Source organism: Ceratotherium simum, chromosome 10, assembly GCF_057802395.1.
Source record: "Ceratotherium simum simum isolate JZ-2026a chromosome 10, ASM5780239v1, whole genome shotgun sequence".
NCBI lineage: Eukaryota > Metazoa > Chordata > Mammalia > Perissodactyla > Rhinocerotidae > Ceratotherium > Ceratotherium simum.
Window position 1 is genome coordinate 12,209,820 of NC_141909.1, and position 27,639 is coordinate 12,237,458.

The 27,639-nt window shown below is 40.0% G+C and overlaps 1 protein-coding gene and 1 long non-coding RNA gene across 5 annotated transcripts in view; one reads left to right on the plus strand and one right to left on the minus strand.

Annotated features, from left to right (window-relative positions):
* LOC147916056 (uncharacterized) overlaps positions 1-27,639 on the plus strand; it is a 111,071-nt gene that overhangs the window by 74,109 nt on the left and 9,323 nt on the right. For both annotated transcript variants that reach the window (XR_015553376.1, XR_015553377.1), the window contains exon 2: positions 25,697-25,865. This is a non-coding gene — a long non-coding RNA (uncharacterized LOC147916056). The remainder of the gene's footprint in view (positions 1-25,696; positions 25,866-27,639) is intronic.
* The window catches only part of CLYBL (citramalyl-CoA lyase), a 231,530-nt gene that overhangs the window by 32,296 nt on the left and 171,595 nt on the right, over positions 1-27,639 (minus strand). For all 3 annotated transcript variants that reach the window (XM_087435894.1, XM_087435893.1, XM_087435892.1), the window contains exons 3-4: positions 5,081-5,269; positions 1,084-1,185 (exon numbers count right to left, since the gene is read on the minus strand). In XM_087435894.1, the coding sequence (XP_087292020.1) occupies positions 1,084-1,185; positions 5,081-5,269 (291 nt within the window). The remainder of the gene's footprint in view (positions 1-1,083; positions 1,186-5,080; positions 5,270-27,639) is intronic.

Consider the following 27,639-nt stretch of genomic DNA (forward strand, 5'->3'; position numbering starts at 1 on the left):
GGGTGGGAAGACAGGATACATCAGGAGAACCCAGTTGATTAATTTCAGGGGTTGTAAGTGCTTCTAAGTACATTATGGAATAAAATGGCGAAACAGCGCTTAAAATTGAATCGTATGAAGCTACCTGCATCTAAGGGATATGCTTTGATTATATTCTCAGAATTTAGGATGGACTGGAAGAATGTGTGGTTAGTGGTGTAAACATGCTGATCACAAGGCTTGAAGTAGCTCCCCAAACATTTGCACTCTGCCCCTCCTGCATGGTCCAATAGGTCTCAAAGTTTCCTCTCGGAGCATTTGCTCACGTACTCTCTCCCCTGTCCAGTTCAACTATCTCTTTTCTTTGTTTTTAGGGATTTCTTCTCTCCTGCCCTCTGAGATGGGGTGCTACATTGATGTTCACAAGTCAGGTGGAATGTGAGGCATATTTTGGAAAAGAATTGAATGATCACTGATAAAGGAGAAAAACTAGCTGTGAATTTCAGGCAAATTGTTTAGTACAACCATACGATGCTGGAAAACACTTGGCTCAGCTAATCTTCCTGAATGCATACTAGGAAATATTTTATGTTCTAATGTGGCAAATTGAAATAATTTACTACAAATTATTGGTGTATACTAACGTACAAATAGGAATCTTATCTACTAGACATTATGGATAATGTTGCTACAAAGAGGCCAGAAAATTTCTCAATAAAAGGCAATTGTTACAAAAGAATAATTGAAAGTTAATTCATAAAAGTGACAAAATAAATTTTCCTGTACATTTAATCTATAAATGTAATAATTCAAAGCACATACTTACATGATTATTTAATTAAAATTATTGCTAGGAATACATAAATATTTCATTTAAGCATTTAGGACTGGAGTGTTTTTCCTTGCTACTTAGCCAAGTTCTTTGTTTTCTATGCTCACAACCTGGTTTTGGATCATTACAGATAACAAATGGTGCTCAAGGTTTACTCTACTTATAAATCTTTCTAGAAAAATATTTTAAGTAGATGTTAAAATTGAAAACAAAAGTTCTCTTTAGGTAATAAATAAAATGCTAACTTATTAGCCACATTATGGTTTTCTTACCTTAAAATTGAGCAAACCCATTGCAGTTTCCACAAAAGGGATTAAATTCATTGGTTGTTCAAGTTTTCGGCCTTTTAAGTAGAATGAAAATTTGTCTGAAAACTAAAATCAAAAGTGTCATAGGTGATTAGTGGGGGAAAAAATGTACAATCAGTGAAATGTAGACACAGAAGTAGTATTTCAGTCTTTGACCTGAGGAAGTAATATCCCAGCCTCTTTGGTCCACACAAAAGAATTTTTAAAAACCCCCCAAATAAAAAACAAACAGGAGGAAAAACCAAAGAAAAGAAGGTAACCAAGTTCCCACTAAGCTAAATAGTAAAACCTCAAGCATTATAATTTTTTTTTCCTAAAGGAGCAATTTGAGGGCTAGGAGTTAGAAGTGAAAGGAGAGATTCTCGAGTTTAAATGCTTTCCTTGAAAACATATTTACTTAAGACCTCTTGCCCTCACTTGTTAAATGCAAGTGGTAGGCCCCCCAAACAGTGAAGTCTGCTCTACCTGCCATTCTGTTTTTGTTTCAGACCCAGCACTGACATCAGTGTAATGTGCAGCAGCCTCTACGTGGAATCCATAGTATTCATTATAGCACCATTATCCTTTGTTCAGAAGGCTTTTCTTCATAATTTTTTAGCTTACCTAGGAAGACCTTAAAAAGGAAGTTTAATTCTTTGAAGACCAAAGCTCGCCAATTTTTTCCATGAGACCAGTTCACAGCTAGCTCTGTGCTGCCAGTGGGGTAGCCCAAATTCCAAAATCTATCATCTGGAAACATACAAAAGCTGTTGCACAGATCTCCCCCCCCCTTCAAAAGGAAAAAAACCCACCACACTAAATTGTAAATCTATTATGTCTATCTAGATCTAATAAGATGTGGGGAGATAAAAAATAAAAAAAGCACACAGGTATGATAAAGATATTTTTGTAAATAAAGATGAAAACATATATATCCATTTTAAATTTAAGGAATATTTGGCCATTAATAGATATCAAAGGAAAAGGGAATTTTAATCATCTCTCCATTCAGTCTCAGTTGGGTAAATCATATCTAAGAGATTTGCATAAATATAAACCATCAAAGACTTTTCATCTTCAAAGGGGGTTTCAAGACCCTATAAGCTTTGTACTGTAATCATCGCAGGTCACCACCCTGCAGGAATAGGGCTGCTATGGCAACATAAAAAAACTAATGCTTAAGGCTTAGCATAATATTCTGACTAATAGAAAGGAAACTCATTTTAAAAGCTGGCAGCCTATTTACCAGAAGCAGGATTAGAGGTGTTATTTCCCCTTTTAGCTGCCCCCTCCTTGCCTGTGCGCTCCCCCCACACACAAAAAAATCTAATCACTGGGATCTTTAAAAAGCTTTTGAGCAATTTGCAGTAACTTTACAATTAGGCTAAAATAAATCACAGCTTTCAGTAATGAAGAATTATTCCCAGTTGTTCCCACTGCCCCCTCCCTTCATCCAACACCATCATCACCTCCTTAGTAACTTCGCAAGAGAAGGAATAACTCAACCAAAATAGCAAGAATGAAGAGAAGGCTACAATTTAAGGGGACAAAATATAGAGTATTGCATGTAAATGAAAATAAAACATAATTTATGTCATATTTAAGCTAGAAAATGGGTAGTGAAATATTAGTGGTTTTGGTGTTACTTATGCCAGTGGAGGAATTTTTTTTTCTCATTAAAAAAAACTTGCAACGTTACTTGCCCCATTCTTTGTGATAATAGTTATAACTACAAAAATCATAAAGTTTAAAACTGGGTAAACGCTTTACAATATATTCCCTGATCTTAGTCAGAAAAATCTCTATACTGTCTTTTGTTTTTAAGCCAATAGGGGCATTTAAAAATTAAACATTCTAGCCCATCCTCCTTCTCCTCCTCCCCTTCTTTCTTAAAAAATTGCATTAAGTACTAACACAAAAGGTAAGTAGTAGAGAAGTTTCAATTAATTTTTTCAAAAGGAGACGATTAAATGTTTCCGGCCTGGTAAAGTGTTCATTTCAGCGAGGTGGAGGGGACTGGGGACGGGGGGGAGGAAAAGAAGGGGGAAGAATCACAAAGAGATTGGGGAGGAGATGAAGTAGCAGGGCTCAGCAATTCTTTCAATTCCACTGCACACCCAATAGTGTGTTGGAAGAATGCACACTGTTCGGGATTTGTGGGAGAATTGTCCCACGACAAAGGAGGCAGAGTCACGCTTGTTATAGTCCAATAAGCCGTGCCAGTCAAACAAGAACCCACACTAGCGACAAAAGGCCAGCAAGAGATTCTCACACAAAAGAAAACAAGGAAGCCCATCTTTCAGTTGTGCATCAGGCTCTGGGTTTTCTGCTTCACATAAATACAAACGGAGAGGAAAAAATAAACAGCCCCAAAGGCTTCTGTTAACTAGAAATCCTATTTAGATTTCGGTACGTTCCTCACATCCAAGGATTTAAAACAGCGAAAAGAAGCCATAGCTGAAGGCTGGGGTGGGTCCTCCGCTCTCAAATGAAGGGTAATAACGGTGATAAACAGGCATTAACTATGAAAGCAAAAGGGAACGGGTACTTCAGGTTCCATTTCAATCATCTTTAGACACATTCGAATCGGGTAGGAGCCCTCGAAGATATTAACGTGTATCTCCCAGCTCCTGTGGGGTGACCTTGGTGAGAACTCCCGTTTAGTAAGTAACTGGGTCCTTGAACACCCATCAAGAAGACTCCAACACGGAGCCGTCCAACAGAAATATAATGGCAGCTACATATGTAATTCCAAATTTTCTGGTAGCTACATTAAAAGAGTAAAATGAAACAGGTGAATTTAATTTTAATAATATGTATATTCAACCCAATATATCTGAAATATTATGATTTCAACATATAATCAATATAAAAAATTATTGAGATAATTTGCATTCTTTCTTGGGGGGTGGGAGCTACCAAGTCTTGAAAATCCTGTGTGTATTTTACACTTCCAGCACATCTCAATTTAGACTTGCCACATTTCAAGTACCCAGTAGCCATATGTGGCAGGCGGCCACTGCATTGGAAAGCACGGAGCCAACAGATCTACATGCACTCAAGGTGAGCAGTTTCCTCAGGTGTTACAGCCACTCAGTGTATTGCTATAGTTGCAGGCACAGCCTTAGAGATAATCCTAGATGTGGCATCAAAATCACACTTCCAGCACTTACATGTCACAGGCTCTCTGCCCTGGAGTGGCACAATGGAATGTTATTTTATTCAGCAGAGATCTGCAGAATCATAGCAACCCCTAAATAAAATCTAGCCTCCCCTCCTGCCCTGTAACAATTCAAACAATCATAGTATAATTAGGCCCATTTCAAAGTTTTCTTAAGTAATTTGACATGCCAACCACTTTACATTTCAGGTTTTTATTGGCTGAAAAGTCTGTCATAAAACACAAACACACCTGTCAGCAATTTAAAAAGGACGAATTAGAGAACTGCTCAGGAAATAATATCTGTGCTAATTAAAACCACTAGTTAAAAGCTTCCTGTTTATTCCTCTAGTTGCCCTAAGGAGTGACCTTTTCCTCTCCTTCTCTAGGTTCATTTTTTCATTTGAGGCTAATGTGCTTTTGCTGTCTATGATGATTTCAAACGAATCTGGGTGAGGGCCATTTACGTCACTGCTCCTCCAGGTGGAGGCCTCGGGTGAGGGCCCAGCAGGGTGAGAGAAGTGATCAGTCCAGGGATTGCTCTGTGAGCTCTTGAGGAGGCTGTTCTGTCCAAACCACAAATCTGACAGGGAGCAGAAGCATCATTTCAAGAGTAGAGTTGTTCCACAGAACACTTTACTTGGGTAAAGCCACGCTCTCCTGTGTAAAGGAAATGGTCTCTTGGGCTCACTCCTTTTTCTGAATTCCTTTTCTGCTCTGTGTATGCATTTTCAAAACAGACAGCACCCAAATTCTTCCTTTCTGCTACTCCTTCTTAGCCAGTGCAGAGTCTTTAATCAAAGCAAAGCCTTAGCTACTCACCCACTGGATTTCTTCAGGACCTTCCACCTTCGGTAGCATCAGGCTGGAAGGAAGGACCCGGGATTGCAGGAGGGTCTCCAGGTCTTCTTCGGTGAGACCACTGGACACTGAGTTGACTCTCACACACTTTTCAGTTGGGCCCAAATCAAAGTCTTCAAGAGTTTTTACTATTCTTAATCGAGCTTCATTCTATAAATGTCAATAAAATGTATCTCTTAAGTTTATTTCTCATTGAGAGGAAACACAATTGAACATGTTAATGTGGACTCACTCTGAGCACCATTACTATATCTACACATTTCCTATCCACCAAATACGTGGTATTTGAAATAAGTCGTCCAATGTGATAGGCAAGCGATTGATTTGCAGACTTCGTTCAAGATGACTATAACAGAGATGAGAGCCACTATAATGCGTACTGGTGGACTTCTAAACAGTAGTGTCTTGCTCATTAGCGTTACTTTCCAAGTGGAAAGGCAAAATAATTAATAGGTAACATTTATTGAGCATTTACTAAGCCTGGGCATGGTTCTAAGTCCTCTACCTGCATTTTCTCCTTTAATAAATATAAGAAACTAGATAACATACAGATAATGATAGTCTCGTATGTCAGCATATTCACATTAGCGAAAAAGTAAGGATTTTTCTCTTTCCACATGCTTCATGCTTTTTTACTAAAAGAAAATCTTTTTTTTTTTTTGCAACTGAGTTGAATCTTGACATTCAATTAAGCAGGTGCTCACAGGAAAATGACACTCCACACTACAAAAAAAGCTCCAACTTATTCAGATGGAAGGCAATAATATCACCAAGAAATCCCTTCATGAAGTGGTAGACAAATACATTTTTTTCTTTGATTTGACAGTCTTTTCTCCAGTTAAGAAAAGCTCAAGTGTTGAAAGTCTGCTTCAGTATTTGAATTCTCCCCAGAAAAACTGTATGGAACCAAACATGTTATTGATTGGCTTTGAGTTGGGGGGATGAAGGTGGGGAAGGGGGGGAGAGAAAGGAGTGCACTGAGGGGGTGGGGGTGGAGTCAAGAGAAAGAAAGCACTGGGAGTCTTACTTCCTGCCAATTTCAGTTTCAAAACCAAATTCCTCCAACTTGCCAACAGCCCTCAACAAATTCTCATTGTCAGAATGAACACTTATCAAAAGTAGTTTCATTTGGGAAGGGTTTTTAGGATACTAATAAAACTTTAAAGCTTCTCATTGCTGATGAATGCGGTTTAAAAAAAGAGTCTCAACAATATACAGCCATTTGAACAGCAATACTTATCTAGCAAAATAGCAAACCAAAACAGAGACAAAAAAGAATTATTTTTTGAGTCTTGTCTCAATTTTGAGTCTAAGTCCAATCCACATGCCAAGCCAGGACAGCAGATTTAAACCAGACGGATGTAGATCTACAACCCAGTGGAAGCAGGGAAGGCTTCCAAATGGGAGCTGAGTTAAACTGTGTGAGGAAACAGTAGCTTAGAGTTGTCAGGTCAGATGGAAACAGAGTATGTAGGACCAGTTTAAGACAGCTCTGTGGAGTCCTGATTTACAGAGCCTCGACTGCCAATAATCAGGCCAAGCTTAGACAAAAGCAAGAGAGAGCTCACACCAGCTAAAGTGAGGGATGATGCGGCCAACAGTGGCTTGGTTCCATACCATGCTGTTGGCCATTCCACTGCTGTAAAACTCAGCCACTTGCTCTACTGTGCCCTCTTGTTACATCCACCAAATATGAAAATCCTGAAGGTGAATAGCAGAAGTTAGCTCAATATCATAGTTCTAAGGCCATCTAGAGCTGTTCAGAGAAATGCTTCTAGCTCTCTGGCAATGTGCGTATTTAGATCAGTGGCCTCAGAGAACCTAAAATGTGTTATGCTCCATGTAGCCTGCACAGCTACAAGCTCGGGATTGCTCCAGCTTGTAAACATTTCAACTTCTAGAGTTCCTTTAAATAGCAGGTTGGCCTTGTAAAGGGTCTACTGGGACAGGGTGAATGACAAATTGAAGGGAACTAACTAGATCAGTTAGGCTGAAATGCATTTTAAAACCTGAGTTATTTGGATCATCATCTCTCTTCTCTACTTTAATCTGCGTGTGTGCTCAAGGACGCAGGATCCCTGGCAGCATCAACTTCGTAAATTGTTAATGTTGGTGTCAAACAAAATCTGACCTCTAAGCTGTTTTGTTGTTTCACTTGGATTTGGAGGGGACTGTTTGTTCAAATCTCGTGTTCTAAACCTGTTTGTGATTTTTATCTAAAGTCAGATTGCCATGGTTTCAGCACATTCCGGTTTACTTAGTAAAATTCAGCTCTTGTGAAATTGGCTGCAAACGAAGTACCTAATTCCAATTTTAGGCGTAATCTGATTAGTACTTTTCATCTTATAATAATGAGCAGTGAATACTCAGCATTTTACTAGACTTTTTTTTTTTCTCTTTTTGGCTCAGAATTAAAACCAAGCTCTTTCTACTTCATCACTCTGTACCTTTCCAAAAAAAGATGACGGCTTTGGAGGTATATTGCCACACAACACCCTTATTAACAGGCTGTTGCTTGTTGCAATTTACATAAACTAAGTGTGCATCCCTCTGCTATGTATCCCAAAATATCCAACAACTTCACTGAATTTACACCAGCCAACAAGCATGTTGATTTTTTTTTTTCTTTTTGGTATTTTAATGGTGAAATATGTTACTGTGCTAGCAAACACACCCATGCCATCTGTTGGGTGAGAGGAAGGCAGTTTCTAAGAACAATTAAGTTTAGTTCTGGGTGTTCAGCTAGGGAGAGCCACAGTCCACCCAGTTGTGAAAAGAAAGAAATTCTGTTCATTCTGTTCTCTCTCTGTCTTTCTCTCTCTCCTTCTCTCTCTCTAACACATACCTTACTTCTTGGTACCACCTCTCTCATCTCATCACCTCCTTCCCTTTCACACTATCCTTCTCTTTCTCTTTGGCTCCTGTTTCGCCCTGACCATCCTCCCAATTTCCATCTCGTTAGGGGGATTAGTAAAAGGCGGCCTGGCAGACTCCATCTTCTCAGAAGGGCTATCCAGGTGATCTGTTGAGATTATTGAGAGGTAAGTGCTCCCTGGAGCAAGAAGGAAAGGGAAATGAAAGCAAAAAGAGGCTGCTCAAAAAAGACCTTTTATTTTTTGGGGGGGGAGGGTGTCCAACATTCTGGTAGCAAAACAGGTTGTTCAAAATGAGGTTTAGAAGGAACTGCATTCTAAATGTGCTAACACTACAGGACGGCCTTGGTAGGCACGTCTCACTGTAGGATGAACTTGTCCGCCTAAGAACTGACAACCTGGAAAAGACGGAATAATGGAATTAAAGCCTTTATCAACAGTTACATTAGATCTTTGCAGAGACTAATTACCATAGTGTGTTCTATACCATGTTTGATTCCAGAGGGGGGCTCTGCAGAGGTCACAAAGAAAGTTGGCATAGATCAGAATCTTAACAGGCCCCTGTTCTAAAACGTGGTGTTACCAAAGTTCCCGCATTCAATCGATATTTCGTGCCATGGGCTGCTCAGTGCAGTGGACCAGTGGCTAATAAACTTGTCCTTATACATAAGCCACCATATTATGTGACTCTGTCTGGGCCAGGAACCAAGGCGTGCTATGATTTCAGAGACCGAGTTCTTATCACCTGGGGAAGAGACATGCTCTGGTGACGTAAGAAAGAGGATAAATCAACCATCACCACGACCTGCAGACTTCAAAATTAAAGGAGAAAATATGCGTGCAGTTGGTTCAATTGGCACCCATTAAAGCTAATAACTAATCATCCTCGCAAGTTTCTAGCTCAGAATGATCAAATCTGCAAAGAAAACAACATCCGTCCACTTTTACACTCCAGTGGAAGAGGTGGTCCCTCGCGGCAGGGCGGCACAGTCTCGCCATCTGGAGAATAAATCGAGTGTGAAGTACAGTATAGTTTGGGACCAAGCTCCGTGGCGGCAGCCCAGCAGTCAGTTCATTAGTTCCAAACTTCCAGGGATTAGAGCGGCATCAATTCTACTGTCGGATAGGAAGAGACAGACAGGATATGAGATTCAAGGAGGATTGTGACAACCAGGAGGAGCCCCTTGGGCTTATTTATAAAACCACAAAGTACAAACATACCCAAATAAGTGCCTTAAATGATAGCATTATCACAGTTTCATAACATCTGAATTAACACCTTTCCCTTCTTCCACTCTGCCACTGAAACCTTGTATGTTAATGTATAGTCATTTTCAGAGGAAATCACAAAGACGACCCTGGATGCCACAGGAGCAATGACAAAGCTATGCAGCCAAACCAAGATTTGGTAATTAAGAAATACGAAAGACTTTCTCAACTCCAGGGAGATTTGTGATTTTTAAAAATGTACAATTAATATTTTCATCCTACAAAATGCAAATTGGCGTGCCACATACTCAAAAACACTAGTGAGTTTTATTTTTTCTGAATTTGTCCATCTCATCTTATTTCCATTTTATCTTATTCATAAAATGATGTCACAGGCATGGAGTGGAACACATTTTGGGCAGAAGGCCTCGCTATCAGCAACTATATGAAAAATTTTTGAAAATTTTGAGATCGTTTGGTTTAAAATAAAAAATTCTGAGTGAATTGTTCCATTTAAGAATCTCCTTTTTCACATAGTAACTTCTTTTTATACATTTATATTAAAAAACAGAAGTGCTTGTGACATAAAACAGGTCATCACTAGTAACTTATTATATATTTCTTATAAATATATAAAAATTTATTATAATTACAGAGACTGTTGCAGTGACTTTATTGGAAAAAAAGGCAAATAAATTCTCCATTATTACAGCCTAGTAGTGTTTCTTTAAGCAAGGTGATAGTGTTGAGTTTTCTATTCCATTGTTTTTTCTGCATGACAAAGAAATCTTGGTTTGCTTGTTTTTGAAAAAAGAAAATCTACAATATTGAACATACCATGAGTTAACTGGTTTAAAATTTCATTCATTGATAACAACAAAGGCACAGGTAACAAAAGAAAAAATAGACAAATTGGACTTCATGAAAATTTTAAAATTCTATGCATCAAAAAACACTGTAAAGAGAGTAAAAAGGCAACTCACAGAATGGGATAAAATATTTGCAAGTCATATCTCTGATAAATAATTAATATCCAGAACATACACAGAACTCCTAAAACTCAAAAACAAAAAAACAAACAATGCAGTTAAAAAATGGGCAAAGGACTTGAATTGACATTTCTCCAAAGAAGATATAGAAATGGTCAACAAGCACATGAAAAGATGCTTTTAACATCATTAGATCATTAGGGAAATCAAAATCAAAATTACAATGAGATACTACTTCACACCGATTAGGATGGCTACCATCAAAAAAACAGAAAAAGAAAGTGTTGGTGAGGATGCGGAGAAATTGGAACTCTTGCACACTGTTGGTGGGAATGTAAAAGGGTACAGCTGCTATAGAAAATAGCATGGTTCCTCAAAAAATTAAAAATAGAACTACCATATGATCCAGCAATTCCACTTCTGGGTATATACCCAAAAGAATTGAAAGCATGGTCTCAAAGAAATTATTTGTATACTCATGTTTATAGCAGCATTACTCACAATAGCCAAAAAGTGGAAGCAACCCAAGTGTTCATTGACAGAGAATGGATAAGTAAAATATGTTATATACATACAATGGAATATTATTCAACTTCATAAAGGAAGGAAATTCTGACACATGCTACAATATGGATGAACCTTGAGGACAATATGCTAAGTGAAATAAGCCAGACACAAAAAGACAAATACTGTATGATTCCACTCATATGAGGTACTTAAAGTAGTCAAAATCATCAAGACAGGGACTAGGGGGAGGGGAGAATGGGGAGTTATTGTTTAATGGATATAGAATTTCAATTTATAAGATGAAAAGAGTCAAGGGGATGGATAGTGGTGATGGTTGCACAATAATGTGAATGTATTTAACAACCACTAAACTGTACACTTAAAAATGGTTAAGATGGTAAATTTTGTTATATGTATTTTGCCACAATAAAATAAGTGAAAAAATTTTTCATTTATTGATTCATCCCACAAATTATTACATTCCAGACATGCTGTTTACTCTGAAAACGTAGATTTTAGTAGAGCAAAGTTTCTGATGTGTTAATTATGAAAGACACATTAAAACACAGGTTTATAGTAAAATGCCAAATCAGCTTTCATTCAAAGGACTAAGAAGGCTCAGGATGTGTATGGATGGGAAGCTCATAATATGTAATTGGCATTTCTGCCCCTCAGAGATTTAATGGAAAAAGAGAAAACTCTACAATAAACAACACAAAATACAATAATTCTATGAAAAGAATTTAATTTGGCAATCTCTGAGCATTTAAAAATATTTTTAGAGGACATTAAAACCATGGCTTTAACTTGAGCCATACAGGCCTATACTTTTGTCAAAATTCATGCAATGCACACTTAAAATTTGTGCATTTAATTGTACATAAATTTTACCTCAAAAGAACAAAGAGATGAGTAAATAAGTATTGAACTCTAGTCAATGATATACATGCAGAAGTATTTAAGGGGAAGTGTCCTGCAGCTGTCTGCAACTTACTTTGAAATGAATTTAAAAAGTAAATGAATTGGTGGATGGATAGAGGGACAGAGAGATGGACAGATATAGATTAAAGCAGGCAGAGTAATTTATATAATGTGATAAATCAATGTTACCTCAATAAAAAAAAATCAGGCAGAGTAAAACATTAATGGGAGAATATAGGAGGTGGATATATGGGTATTTACCGTACAATCTTTCAACTTTTTTGATGTTTGAAATTTTTTATAACAAAACGCCTCTAAAATGTTGGTAAATTTTGGAGCTGATTGATGAGTACATGGGGGCTCTTCACACTATTCTCTTTACATTTGCATATATTTGAATATTTCCACAATAAAATGTTAAAAACTAGTTAATGACTTAAACTCCATTTTACTTGTTATTTGTGGGAAATAATCTTTGGGGAGATTATTTTTAGGCTTGTGTTTTTTTTTTTTTTTGCTAACAGCTTTAGTGAGATAAAATTCAAATAACAAAAAATGCACTCATTTAAATTATAGAATTCAACGGCTGTTAGTATATTCAGAGTTGTGTAACTATTGCCACAATCAATTTTAGAATATTTTTATCATCCCAAAAAGAAACCCTATACTCTTTAGCAGTCACTTCCATTTCTCCCCAACCCTCCCAGATCTAGGCAACCAGTAATCTACTTTGTGTCTCTATAGATGTGCCTATTCTACACATTTCATATAAATGGAAGCATGCAATATGTGGTCTTTTGTGACTGGTTTCTTTTACGTAGTACAATGTTTCAAGGTTCATCATGTTGTAGCATGTATCAGTACTTCCTTCCTTTTTTATTGCCAAATAATATCCCATTGTATGGATATACCACATTTTGTTTATCTGTTATCAGCTAATGTACATTTGGCTTGTTTCTACTTTTTGACTATTAGGAAAAATGCTGCTATGAACATTCATGTACGAATTTTTGTGTGGACATCTGTTTTCATTTCTCTTGGGTACATACCTAGGAGAAAGTGGAATTGCTGGGTCATATGGTAACTCTACATTTAATCTTTTGAGGAACTGTCAACTCTTTGCAAAGTGGCTGTGTCAATTTACCTTCCCACCAGCAGTGTATGAGGGTTCCAACTGCTCCACATCCTCACCAATACTTGTTATGATCTGTCTTTTTGATTACAGCCATCCTAGTGGGTGTGAAGTGGTCTCTCACTGTGTTCACTGTGGTTTTGATTTGCATTTTCCTGATGTTGAGTATCTTTTAATGTACTTATTGGCCATTTTTATATCTTCTTGGGAGAAATGTCTAATCAAATCCTTTGCCCCCCCCCTTTTTTTTTTGGTGAGGAAGATTAGCCCTGAGCTACATCTGTTGCCAATCCTCTTCTTTTTGCTGAGTAAGATTGGCCCTGGGCTAACATCCATGCCCATCTTCCTCTACTTTATATGGGATGCCGCCACAGCATGGCTTGACAAGCGGTGCGTCGGTTCACACCTGGGATAGAACCTGTGAACCCTGGGCTCTTGAAGCAGAGCGTGCAAACTTAACTGCTACGCCACCAGGCCAGACCCTCTTTGCCCATTTTTAAAAATTGTGGTAAAATACATATAAAATTTTCCATTTTAACCATTTTTAAGTGTACCATTCAATGGCCTTAATTACATTCACAATGTTGTGCAACAATCACTACTATGTATTTCCAAAACTTTTTCATCACCCCAAACAGAAACTCTGTAACCATTAAGCAATAATTCTCCATTTCCCCCTACCTTCAGCCCCTGGTAACTTCTAATCTACTTTCTGTATCTATGAATTTGTCTATTCTAGGTATTTCACATAAGTGAAATCATACAAAACTTATCCTTTTGGGTCTGGCTTATTTCACTTAGCATAATAATATTTTAAGGTTCATTTATGTTGTAGCATGTATCTGAATTTCGTTCCTTTTTATGGCTGATAATATTCCATTGTATATATATACACACTACATTTTGTTTATTCATTCATCTGTTTATAGACATTTGGGTTGTTTATGCCTTTCCGTGAATTATATGTTATTGTGAATAATGCTGTTATGAACACGGGCATACAAGTAGCTCTTTGAGTCTCTGTTTTCAGTTCTTTTGGGTATATATCTAAGAATGGAATTGCTGGGTCATATAGTAATTCTATGTTTAGCTTTTTGAGGAACTGCCAAACTGTTTTCCACAGTGGTTACACCATTTTACATTCCCACCAGCAAATGTACAAGAGTTAAAATTTTTCCACATCCTTCCCAACACTTATTATTTTCTGTTTTATTTGTTTGTTTTGATAATAGCCATCCTAATGGGTGTGATATGGTATCTCATTGTGGTTTTGATTTGCATTTCTCTAACGACTAGTGATGTTGACCATCTTTTCCTGTGCTTACTGGCCATCAGTATACCTTCTTTGGAGAAATGTGTATTCTAGGCCTTTGCCCATTTTTAAAATTGGGTTGTCTTTTTGTCCTTGAGTTATAAGAGTTCTTCATGTAATTTGTATATTAAGCCCTTATCAGACATATGATTTGCAAATATTTTCTCCCATTTTGTAGGTTGTCATTTCACTTTCGTGATGGTGTCCGGAGAATCACAAAAGTTATAATTTTGCTGAAGTCCAATTTATCCATTTTTTCTTTTGTTGTTTGTGCTTTTATCATTTTGAGATCTTTGCCTAATCCAAAGTCACCAAGATTTATGCCTGTGTCTTCTAAGAGTTTTATAGTTTTAGCTCTAACATTTAGGCCCTGGATATATTTTGAGAATATATACAGTCATGTGCCACGTTGCGACGTATTGGTCAACGACGGATGGCAAATACAATGATAGTCTAAGATTAGTACCATACAGCCTAGGTGTGTAGTAGGCTATACCAATCTAGGTTTGTGTAAGTATACTATGGGATGTTCACACAATGACGAAAGTGCCTAATGACACATTTTTCAGAACACATCCCTATCGTTAAGTGATGCATGACTGTATTTGAATATGGTGTGAAGTAGGGGGGCTTGTGATATTTCTATTTTGTGTTTTCAGTCTTTATCTTTCAACAAAACACTATGAAGATTCCCTGGGAAGAGAAAACTTAAGTGGAAAGAGGAGCTTACTTCCCTCAGCCTCTTCACTCAGCTTTTGCCTCAGCCCTTGACCAGTGAGTGGCTGGTGTTTGGCTTTCCTGCTGCCAAAGACCTAGCCATCATCTTCCCCAACTCTCCTTCTCTTTTACTTTGCCATTTCCACACCTGCTTCTGATGCATTTTCCTCAACTGTACATGACAGGCTTTGTGTTTTTTGAGGACCTTGCCAGACATCCCCATGGGCCTCTGAGGGGCCTCAAACCCAAACCCATAGGGAAATGTGGAGCTAATGCTAAGATGTCCTTCATGAGCATAGCTACTTATGCTTTTTATATTTCTGAACTTTATCATTCAGTAGTGTGGCTTTGAGGTGCACCTTGCACACAACTTTTTAAAAAGACAAAGTATTTACCCACTAAAGGCTTGTGTTGCCTTTCTCAATGCCAATAACAATCACCTTGCTCGGATTTATCTGTGGAGCTCTGGAACCTGCAAGTTTATGGTTCTTCCCAGTCTTATCATTTTCGTTGTTCTTATTCATTGCTTGTTCTCACAACCTCAGAAGGGCAATGTTATAATTTCCATTTTCTAGCAGAGTGGCAGAGGCACAAGGAAGCATGAGATTTGTTCGAGGCAGGACAATCTGTAAGGGGAGGAACGGGGAGCTTTGGCACTCTATTTCCTGAGGGGCCACTAGCTATGTCTAGAGGACGGGAAGGATAGGAGGAAAACTGAACAACACCATCACTCATTAGGAGATTTTTGTACTTAAGGCCAAATATCCAGGTACTTGAAAACATTTAGATAACTGATAGGATTTGTCCTATTAAGATTATTTGTGATTCTGAAGAGAAAACTTTCTGAATACCATCCCCAGATTCTGGGATGTCCCTGGTCTGGTGCATTTAAATTTTTTAACCAGTAGGAGAGGGATCAATCAAATGCTACCCACTATGCCAGGTGCTGGGGACAGGTGTGGGGGGATAGGGAAAGATATATAAACCATTTCCTGTGCAACTCTAGGAATTGATCATCTATTTGTGGCAGTGAAAGGCCCATTGAATGAGAAGTGAAATAAAGTTCAGGTAAGTGGTACAGACTCTAGGACATGGGACTTAGACGCAGAAGGAAGCACTTGAGGCTGAGATGGAGGGTGGAAGAGGTGAGGATTTCAACAGGTGCAGAGGAGGGGCTAGTACCCAGCAGAGAGCCAGGACAGGGCAAAGGGCAGAGGCAGGAATCGTGAGTGAATAAAAAGGCAGACTGTCAGTACATATGAGGTCAGGTAGGGAAGGTGCTGGAGCCAGGAGATGGACAGAAAGAGGAGATTCCAGTGCAGGCAGGCATGAGCCCATGATTTAGGAATACAAGGGCTAAGGCTCTGTTCCACTGGGGGACTAAAGGGTGATGGGGGTGGTGGGACAAGAATTGCAGTTCAGTGAGAAAGTACCTTCTGTAGTGGAAGCTGCCAGGTGCCAGGGCCTGGACTCGGGGAAGGCCCATCCCCCACAGTCCCTCCACGCCAAATGGAGAAGGTTCCTGCTTGAGTTTGCCCTGCCCATGGGCAACTTGTCCATCCCTGGAGCGCGAAGCACGCGCTTTTATCGCGAAAGGGCCTCCCCTTCCAAAGCCACTCAGTTTTGTCTTTGGAATGGGGGTTCGTACCTGGGTCTCTGATCCGGGCGATTCACAGTACAGAGTATTGAAAGTGAAATGGGGAAAATAAACGTGGAATACTCCTGCCTCCCATGCACCTTCTAATTGCTCCCCCTCTACCTTAGCCCTCTGAGGACCGAGAAGGTGGCTCCGTCCCCACCCTGCGCAAAGCACAGCCCAAAGCAAAACTGCCCTCTCCCTCTCAACTTGCTATATTTGTGGCTATATTTGTGTTTCAAGACTTCTCTGGGTTATAGGAGGTAATTAACTGTTTTGGTTTAAAAGCCCTCCTGCTGGGTTGCAGTCTGCATGGGAGAATAAAAAAACAAGCAAAAGGGAACAGTGTCGTCTCTGCACCTACCTTTCTACATTATAAGGGTGAAAACGCTCTCATTTGCCACATTGCCACGGATTACCTATGCGGCACAGGGTCCACAGGCCTTTCATTCTTTTTTAACGATAAATCAAGAGTGATGGGTTCATGATTCAGTGAGGCAGCCTTGCCATGGTTCCAGGTGAGCATGAGATAGCCCTGTTGCCTGTCCCAGCCTGAGCAGTTTTACTGTGATGCTCACAATATATTTTGGCTGATGACTTCCTTTAGTTCTGAAGCCGACTTGAGATACATTGCTAGGAACTGATCCAAACTGTCCCCTTAAAGTAAATATCAAGAACCAATTTTTTAAAAAGCAAAACCTTCTTCACTTTTATGGAGGAGAACATTTGTTTCCCTGCCCATCATCAAAATCTGGAGGCAAGTCTGCCGCTCCTCTGGGAGGCTGCACGCGGGTGGGTTATGAAGGAGCTGCACTGCCCCCACCATGCGGCCAGGGAGTCCTGTCTGGGTGCCAGCTGTTTCAACAACACTTCTCTAAGGTGCTGACACAGAGAATCTTGTCTCCATAAGTGGGAGCGTAGAAAAGCTTACAGAGAGAAGCAGAAATGTCTAATGATAAGCCACGCACAGCCTTGCAATTCAACAAACCAAGCTAACCCAATTTCAGCTGGCTGCGGGCTCAAGGCCTTGACTTCTCATTCAAGGGAGGAAGCTTGACTCGGAGCGGCAGAGCAGCATCCCCAAAGAGGATTCTCTAGACTCCTCAGCGTTAATTAGTCTTCCTGGCAGCCACGAATGAAGAAATCAGGTAACCAAATGAATAAGCTCTGTGAAGGCAAAAATAGAATGCAAAGAAATATACTTGTCCTATATTAAACTGGATCATTATTCTCACAAACTACTTTTAAGGGAGGTGAGGCTTTAAAACTAAAAGGAATTTAAAAAATCTCCACACAATATCACCAGTTGGTTCCACCTTTGTATATTTTGATTTATGTGCTCAAATACACACTTGCCCTTATTTTATAATAGCTAATCATTTATTTTTCATGTTTTTTGTTATTGTTGTTGTCTTCCTTCCTAATTATTTCCCAAAGAAAGTGGTAATTAAAAAACGTTTTCTTGCTTTTAGGTGGCAAATTTGTAAGTATTTTGAAGGGTAGAACTTTTCCCCCCTATTATTTTATTTTATTCTAAAATCAACAAGGGAAAGAAAAATCTAATGTGAAAACTGAAGAATGGAGGATGATGATGGCCATCAGAACATTTGATTTTTCGGAGGCAGATCCTGCCCTTTGAGAATGATGGTTTGGTTATAGCAAAGGGCACTTCTCAAGGACCAAGCCCCAGGGAAGGAGGTTTCTCTCTGCAGTCTATCGCAGCATCCCCAAGTCCTCTGAAAATGGGGACTGTGGAGAAAGTGGCCATCTCACCCAGCTCACAAACACCAGATCTGCTATAATTAAATGTTTTCCTCGAGAAAATGCTAATAAAACAAAGCAATGGCTGGCACCGCGCTTGATTTTCATTGCATTTTACACCTTTTCCTGTTGCCAGCTCTTCACGTTGACTTTCTCTGCAGCTTCGTTCTTTCACGGGTGCCAGGCAGGCTCAGAGCGGAACCACTTGGGTTTTCTTCCCTCTTTTTGCACCCAGTAAATTTTCATAAAGCATTTAACATGAGAACAAGCAGGTTAATTTACCGTGCCAGTGAGCTGGCTCTTGGAAGGCTCGCTGCACCACTGCCATGTTTTGGCGTCAGAGGCCACGGTCCCAGTGGCAAGGATGCTTGCCAGAGCCTTCTCTGTGGAGACACCAGGTGTGATTTAGCATAACAGATTGTGTGGATGCTCAACAGCTTCTATAACCCGTGCGTCAGAACCAAATTGTATCCTTCATGCAAGATGAAGATGAAAGTCTCATGGGCTGGAAGTGCTGCCAGGAAAGGCCTCTGGACATATAGGAAACAGGAAAATCATCCCACCTTGCAACACACGCCTGGTTTCAGGAACATTAAAGTTCTTAAGGGTATCAGTGCCTTGCTAAAATCCTCCATCATATCACAATGCTGTTTTCCTTTAATAACAGACAGGCAATGAGAACCAAAGTTTTTTTTTTTAAATATATAAAGAGGATGTGCAAAAAATGGAATTCTAAGGAAATTTAAAAACTCACTGAATCCAGCCTCTGATATATACCTAGTCAGTTGCCTCTACCATGCACGAAGCCTTGGTCGACAGTGACTTTGAACACTGATGCTCTAGGTGTCAGCCCCTCATGGCAATGAGGAAGGTGCTTGAGGAGGACTTGCTGAGAGGAAGCCAAGCTTTGTGGCCAGCACTGTGTAGACCCCAGAGATGAGAAGGGTGAGCGTCCCGCAGATGGCAAGCTTAATGAGCCTCGAGAAAAGGACAGGCCCGAAGCGGAAGCACAGGTCACCCCTCAGGGAGAGTGGCTGAAGTCACACGGAAGGCAATTTTAGGACAAGTTTAGCAAACACAACTGCTGGAATAACCAGCCTTTTTGTCTAGACCACTGCCATGGGGCAATTTAATGCTTAGTGATGTACAGTTAGTTAATGGGGAGGACCAATGGCACCCCAATGCTGAGGAATATGGCTTTGGAATGAAGTATATGTGCTCAGACATTCAAAATCACCTGATAATGACGATGTAAACGTATACACAGTTCAAGGGGCATTGCATCTCATTTACCCTCAAAGCAGGCCTGAGGTGTAGACAGGGCAGGTTTTATTATCCACACTTGCCTGAAGAACATGGAGGTCACAAGACTTAACTTATCCAGAGATCGCACAGCTAGTCAGCAGTCAAGGTGAGGCAGAACTCACATGTCAGGCTCCCAGTTTTGTGCTCTGTCTGCTGAACCCCTCTTGCATCTTACAGGGTCTGTGAGTTACCCAGTAGCTTATGATGAACTATTTTGTTTTCTGCTTAAACTCGGTAGAGTAGACTCTGTGGTCGCCTACCAGGAGCCCTGACCAATACGGGGATTGTATTCCACATGCATTATGTCACCTGTCTTTTTTACCCAATGAGAGGTAGTGTATATCTTTATGTAGGGGATAATCTACATAATCATTTGTAATGACTGCAGAGTATTCTATTGCTTGGATATGCCATATTTTATCTAATCAATCCTCTAAGGATTAAGGTTTAAATCTTCCCCATTTTTTTGCTATTAATCCATTCATTTTATTCAACAGATATTTGCTGAATACTCTTTATGTGCCAGGTACTATTTTAGGTAATGTAGACAATAGCTCCCTGCCCACATGGAACTTACATTCCAGACAGGAAAACAATGAATAAACAAGTAAACCAATAAACAATTGCAGGCTGTGAGAAGATCTAGGAAGAGAACAGAATTTAGTAATGGGATAGAAGTAATGGGGGGGCGTTGCTTGACATAGGGTAGCAAAACAGCTTCTTTGAGGATGTGACCTTTGCCTGATACCTAAAAGATTACGCATACACAAAGCTGTAATGAATATCCCCATCATTCATCTTAGAGCACTTGTCTGAATATTCCCTTAGGATACATCCTCGAAGTGCAAATGCTAGGTCAAAATCCACGCTTATTTAGGCTCCAAAGGAACAGGCATGAAATTCCAACTTTCACAACCTCCTTCTAATCCAGCAAGTCTGGGTCCCAACTGTGCCAATGACTGGCTCTGTAAGAGGCTGGGCAGTCTCTTAACCTCACTGTGCCTCAGTGTCCTCATCTGAAAAATGGGGACAATAAAAGTGCCTGACTCAGGGATTGGTGAGGATTGAAAATGGTGATAAGTGTTAGATTAAAAAAAAAAAAAATACATGCTCATTTTAATGTGTATACTAAAACTGCTTTTTAAAAAGGGCTGTACAAATTTAAACTCCCATTTCCTGGGGCACACTCACTTGGGGTTGGTTCTGAGCTCATACTAGCTTGACTTGTTCTCAATAATCCAATGTCCTCACACCAGGACTCTAACCACGTAAGGACAGGGAGTGTATCTCGTGGCTCTTGTGTCCCCAGTGCCTGATTGGATGGAAAACACAGAGGGCTGGTCTCCTAGCACTGAAGAGAGTCCTGGAAGGGGCCAATCTACTCACAGAAAATGGAAGCTAGCCTGTCCACTGAATCTTAGAGCTTTCATTTTGTATGAAATCAGATCTTAAACATCTCAAGAATCTACTTTCCTACAGTGCCGTGGCCTTCAGGTTGCTGGATTCCTCAGGAGGGCAGGTAGGTCTAGTGTGCTCACCATTGCTTGGGAAAAATCCACAAATAGCAACCTGCTGAATGTTTTTGTTCCAACTTAGAAACCCCAACCCTGGAATCTTGAATCAGTGCCTTGGCAGGAATGGAAGGCCACAGGTTGCAGATGGCAAATGACTTACTGCAATCTGAAAGGGTCTATACTGCTGCTACAAAATGTGAGCATGTTCCATTTCTTCCTTTGTCCATCTGCTGCTGTTATGGTCTAGGAGTGAAGATGATTTTAAAGATTTAAATTTGGACTGCATGTAAGCTGATTTCTCAAGCCATATTTAATACGTTTTGGCAACAAACACTACTTTGGTGCTGTTTGACTATGAAGGCAGTAAGGAACAAGAGGTTTTCTATCTTCTTTCAGGTTGTATGCATATGTAACCTTTTTGAATGGAGGTGGTTGTGATTAAGGTAGTGAATTATATACATTGAGTTAATTATTATTATTATTATTTTTTTAAAGAAAAGAGAGCAAGGGATAGGGAGGAGAACAGAAAGGGAGGACTGCAGGGAAAAAGAGTTCCAGAATGTCTCCTGGTTTCTCTGATCATCTTAGGCATGTTAGTCTTGTTTCCATAACCAGATAGATGAGATAAACTCATTGAGTTGGACTGTGATTTGAATCCCTTGGAGTTCCTAGCATAGGATGGAACACAGAGTAGCTGCCCTACCTGGGAACTAAATGCTGTTATGATTAACTAGAGAGTCTGATGGAAAATCTGGTCTCTCTCTCTCTTTTTCTCACACGCATACACAGAAGCATTGTTTGTTCCATGTCTCTCAGGTTCTTGCAGCAAGAAGCAAGTGCTCCACCCTTAGGAATGTGGATTCTTTCTTATAATTTGTCAACATGATCAGTAATTTAGGTCCTGGAGTAAGAATCACAGAGAACCAGAGTCTTAGAGTTGGGAGAGGTCTTTGAACTTACCCCCAAGAAGCTCTGTCCAGGGCAAGACCGCCTTCTACCCTCTTGGCAGAAGATTATCCTGCTTCTGTGTAAACATGGCCACTGGGCAGCCCTTCAAATATGTGAGGATGGTTATTATGCTTCCTAAGTCTTCTGTCTACCAACACTCCTAGTTCTAACAATTGTCTTTCTGAAGGCCTATGATACATATTTTCAACATCCTCTTACTTCTGAGTTCCCCTCCTCTGGACATACCCAGATTTGGCAATGCTCTTTCTAAACTCAAAACAGCGTCTCCCATTGTCTTTATCTGGATGTTATGCCCAGCCTGCGAAGGCATTATGTCTGGCTAGCCAGCTGGCTACACAGTTGACTAGTAAGAAAGTTGGTAAATAGTTTTGGTCGATTACGATGTTGGACTAACACTTCCTCTACTCATGTGCTTAACAACATGGCTTTCATTGTAGTCTTCTTAAATCCAGCCATTCTTAGTACCAATACTTCAGTTTTTCAAAAGGGCTTTAAAAATGTTAAATGTTTAATGACTACGGTAACATGGGAAGATTACCATATTTCATACAAGTCCGTCTTAGCCTTCTTCCAAAGCTAAACAACAGTATGTGTATTCAGAATTATTCTTTTGGCAACCCATTTTTATCTGCCATGGAAAATAAGCCACAAACGGTGGCAGTCCTGAGATAAAAACTGAGGTGTTTGGGTCCTCAGTTTCTAAACCTGCAAGATGAACTGAGTGTCTTTCTGGCTTTAACATTCAACATTCTCTGTATAACCCTACGCTGGCCAATTGTCTCCAGAGTACCCCTCCTTCCAACAGTAGAAATATGCACCTTTATTACTTCCTTTTGGGTAGAAATAATAACATACTGCTGGCCTAATATTTCAACTTAGTATGTATTTTATGGTAGAAAAATGCAAATATCTGTTGTTTTGAGTATTCTTTAAATAGAAAAGCTTTCAATCTTTGTCATTTTAGATGGAATGATAAGTTTTTTAAAAGCTGAAATTTATTATTTACCTTTATACATACTATTTATACATACCTTTATACATCTAACTATTTTTGCATAATCAAAGAACAGATAATGCCTTCCATTTTTAAACTGTATTAAAGAAGCATTAATGGCTATAAAAACACTGGGATTTTGAGAACTTAAAACGAGTTGATATGGAGGAGGGCAAATCAGAAATATCAGGTAAAAAATATTTGTAATTTTTAAGATCCATTTTTCATTTACAGTTAAGAAGCTATATGATGAAGCTTTTTTAGTATTTAGCAATGTACTTCTTTGCTCTTCTTGATATTTGCCTTCCTTGAGTTGATTGGTTTGGATGGGGCCTAGACACAGATATTTTTCAAGGCTCCCCTGGTGATTCTGACAGACAGTCAGGGTTGAGCACTGTCCCCTGAAGGCACTCGTGTAAATGCCTTGCCTGCTGGACAAGCAGTCCTCAAGGCACTGGTGAAGAAAAGCCTGCTTGGGAAGAGGAACCCAGCAGCCCCTTAGCATTTGCCAGAAATCTTCAAATAGTGTTTTAATTATCACGTAAATCCTCGCAAGTTAGCTCCACTTTACTATGGGACATTTCTATTTGCGACACTATAGGAAAATATTGTTGCTGAAGCAACCTGGAATCATGATATTTTTTGCTATTTGTTGTTGATTGGTATCATATTCCTTATTCTTTTTCCACCTGTGCACTGAATGGAGGAATTATATAAAAGTTGAGCAGGGAGAGACTCATAAGCATTAAAGTGGGAGACCATTGAGGCCAACCCCCTCATTTTACGCCGGGCAAATTAAGGACCCCAGAAATGAAATAATACCCCCATCACCACCATCTCGTAGGACTTTATTTTTAATAGCATTTTTTTCTGATTATAAAATGAATATATGCTCTTTATAGGAAAAAATTAAATATAGAAAAGCACAGGGCCGGCTCCGTGGCTTAGTGGTTAAGTGCGTGCGCTGCGCTACTGGCGGCCCGGGTTCGGATCCCAGGCGCGCACTGACGCACCGCTTCTCCGGCCATGCTGAGGCCGCGTCCCACATACAGCAACTAGAAGGATGTGCAGCTACGACATACAACTATCTACTGGGGCTTTGAGGGGAAAAAAATAAATAAATTTAAAAAAAAATTAAAAAAAAAAAGAAAAGCACATAAATGTGTTTTAACAGATACCTGCAATCCATCACACTGTTACGCCATGACATCATCATTTACAGCACTGGAGCTGGGCCATTCAATACATCACCTAGGACCACCACTCTTCAGTCCCATCTGCCTGCGTCCTTTGTCCTCTTAATCAGTAGTCACTTAACACTGGTTAAATCCATCCTTCATGCACCTCCATTTGGCTCAGGCCTATTTTTTTCCTTACCTAACTTCCTAGCTTATTGCACTATAGCTTCCAGAATGTTCCTTATATCAGCAGCCATTCCCTGCAACAATGTCCACTCTGCTGTAACTGATGCTTTTTGTCTTTGCCCTGCTGACTCTGTCTCTGTCTACCTCAAGGGGAGGAAAGGCCACACTCCCTGTTTGCAGAGCCAGGAGTAGAGGGAGGCATCCCCTTCATCCCACCACTGATTCTTCATCACTGTCCCCTACCACCCTTGTCCAACACTGCCCCCACTGAGTCCATGCCATCCATTATGTCACCCTTTCAAATCTCCACCATGCTCATCAATGGAAGCTTCTCCATATCCCTCCAAGGGAAATTTGTCTCATGATTCTGGGTGTTCTCCAACATCCACCTTGCTGACTTGTCACACTTTGTTCCCACGTTTCTACAGATTGCCTCATCCTTAAATTCTCAAGCCCTGAAGCCACCCTCTCTGATGACAGCTCCTGAGCTGCCCCCTGGTCTTTGTCCTCCATTTGGCCTTTGCATGTCTTCCAAGTCCCATTGCCCCCTCTCAGATTTTCTTGTCCATTTACTACCTACCTGGACTTCATGGTTAACTATTCCAACTGATACCCTCACAAGCACCCTCAATTCTTGTTCCCCTTTGATTCTCTTTTACTCTTGCCTGGGTCTGGGGTTTGGTTTGCCGGTGGAAAAATGCATTCATATTCGCTCATTTGTTCAACTACTCAAATATGTTATAGGCATTGTACTAGGTCCTGGGGATACAAAAATGCACCTTTCTTATGGATGAACCTTGAGGACTTTATGCTAAGTGAAATACTGTTTGATTCCACTTATTTGAAGTACCTAGAGTAGTCAGATTCAGAAACAGAAAGTAGAATGGTGGCTTCCAGGGGCTGGGGGGAGGGGGAAATGGGAGTTGCTTAACGGGTATAGAGTTTCAGTTTTGCAAGATGAAAACTGGTTCTGGAGATTGGTTGTACAACAATGTGAATATACTTAATACTACTGAAATGTACACTTAGAAATGGTTAAGATGCTAAATTTTATGCTATGTGTTTTTCTTTTTTTTACCACAACTAAAAATAATATTTAAGAATGCACCCTTTTTGCAATAACCAGAAATGAAAAATTGCAATGCAGGGTATAACAGGGCAGGCATCACATGGTGGTTGCACAGGGGTGTGGCAGAGACTGCATCCATTCTCCCGTCTTTGAGTCTTAGCAGGGCACATGGTCTGCCTCTTAAAGCCTGCATGTCCCACCCCCATTCCAGCTAGGATGTGAATGGAACAGAAGTACTGTGTGCAACATTTAATCTCTTAAAAGGAAGCCACTTGCCCACTGCTCTCTCTTCTCCCATCTCACAGGCTGGAATTCAAACGTGGTATGGAGCCCGTTTCAGCCACACAGATAAGGGTGTCATTGCAACAAGGGGTTGTCAGAGCAACAAGGTAGAAGCAAGTTGGGTCTTTGGATGACCTCGAGGAAGAGCGCTGCCTACTCACCTGGACCACCCACCTGCCTCTGTGCTGTTAGGTGAGAGAGAAATAAACTTCATTTGTTTTGAGCCCCTGTAGCATTGGGTCTTTTTGTTGTAGCAGCTGAGTTTGTACACTAAAGAAAAGGAGAGAATAATCAACTGCACATGGAGGATGGGGGTGATAGTGAGGGCAGAGTATGCAGCAGGGGCAAGAAGACTGTCTGGGAAGATAAAGATAGGTTCTGCTCCAAAGTCCTGCTTTCCAGCCTCTGAGCCCTGGGCATTCACTAGCGATCCTTTCACTGGTTCTGGATAATTCCTTCCCATTCCTCTGTGTGTGTGCTGGGAGTTGGGAGGTGTGTTCCAACAATGGAGGAAGGAGACCCAGGAGGAACAACAGGTGGAATTTTGGGGGGTGTGTGTATATGATTTGTTTGGTTTTAGATGTGTTTGTTTAGGGCCTCAATAAATAATACCTCTTGACCGTCAAAGTTCTGAACCAGTTGAACAATAAGACAAAAGAGTCAGCAACGGAAGAATTAAAACATCTCCTTTATTTCTGATAAAAGCTAAGTTGAGGACACATTTTAGTCAAAGAGCCATACTGGCTTTCTAATACTGAATCCTGGAGTTGGACTGACCATTATGTAGCTATGGCAGTAGCTCAAAGATTCTAATATAATGTAATATTCAGGGCTTACTTCTTCCTTCTGTCCATTTAAAGGATAAGAACTGGTGGAGTAAAGAAATATAACCTATTTAATGAAATAATATATGACAATATTTCAAGATCTGTTAAACCTTTCCATTGATATATAATTATACAATGTAGTCTTTTTTTTTTTCTTTTTTTGGCTGAGGAAGATTCGCCCTGAGCTGACATCTGTTGCCAGTCTTCCTATATTTTGTATGTGGGTTGCCACCACAGCATGGCTTCATGAGTGGTGTAGGTCTGGGCTTGGGAACTGAACCCGGGCCGCTAAAGCGGAGCATGCCAAACTTAACCACTAGGCCACTGGGCTGGCTCCCTCTTTCATTTTTTTTTTTTATTTCCCTCCTGCCCTCCCTTTCTTCCTTTATTTATTTTATTTTATTTTTTGCTTTAACAGATTTGATATGACATATCCCACATTCAATTAGCCTCCATTTGTAGTCAAATGGAGCCATTATAGGCATTTTTGCTCCCACTCTATAACTACCAGAAACCAAAAACTATTATGAAAACCACACTCCTAATTCTGATTGTGACCAGTAGTAAATGGCCAGTTTGCCCTGTCCGCTTAGGGGATGAGTTCTTGAGCTCTCTTGGAAGATAACTTCAGGACTAGGGAAGTCTGTCTGACAATAGACTTACTTTCCAGGGTATTTCTCAGTTTTGATATCAATCTGAACCTGCTGGCTCACACCCAATCTAGGTCAGTCCTTACTACCATCTACTGAAATGACCCATCTATATGTTGATTTCTTCCACCTGGCTAGCATGTTTTAGGTATTTAATTAACGTTTGTTGAATTGAATTGAATAATAAGAAAAAGAAGTAGAAGTAAGGTAACAGTGGAGTCTAAAGTAGAGATCATCTTAAGGTATGGAAAGAAAAACTAGGGGTACAAGCCAGTAGTTGGCACCACAGAAATGGGGAAATGTCAGGAAGATCCAAGACCAGTACAAGGTAAATGCTTTCCTAGTTTTCCTAATGGAAGTCAACCATCAAAGCGAAGTTGCTCAGATACTGAAATTGGATTGTGAAAAACAAATGAGCATACCATGTGCTGTTATTTAAAAATCACTTGTTTGGAAATAAATAAATCCAAACTGGTCACAAGCACTGTA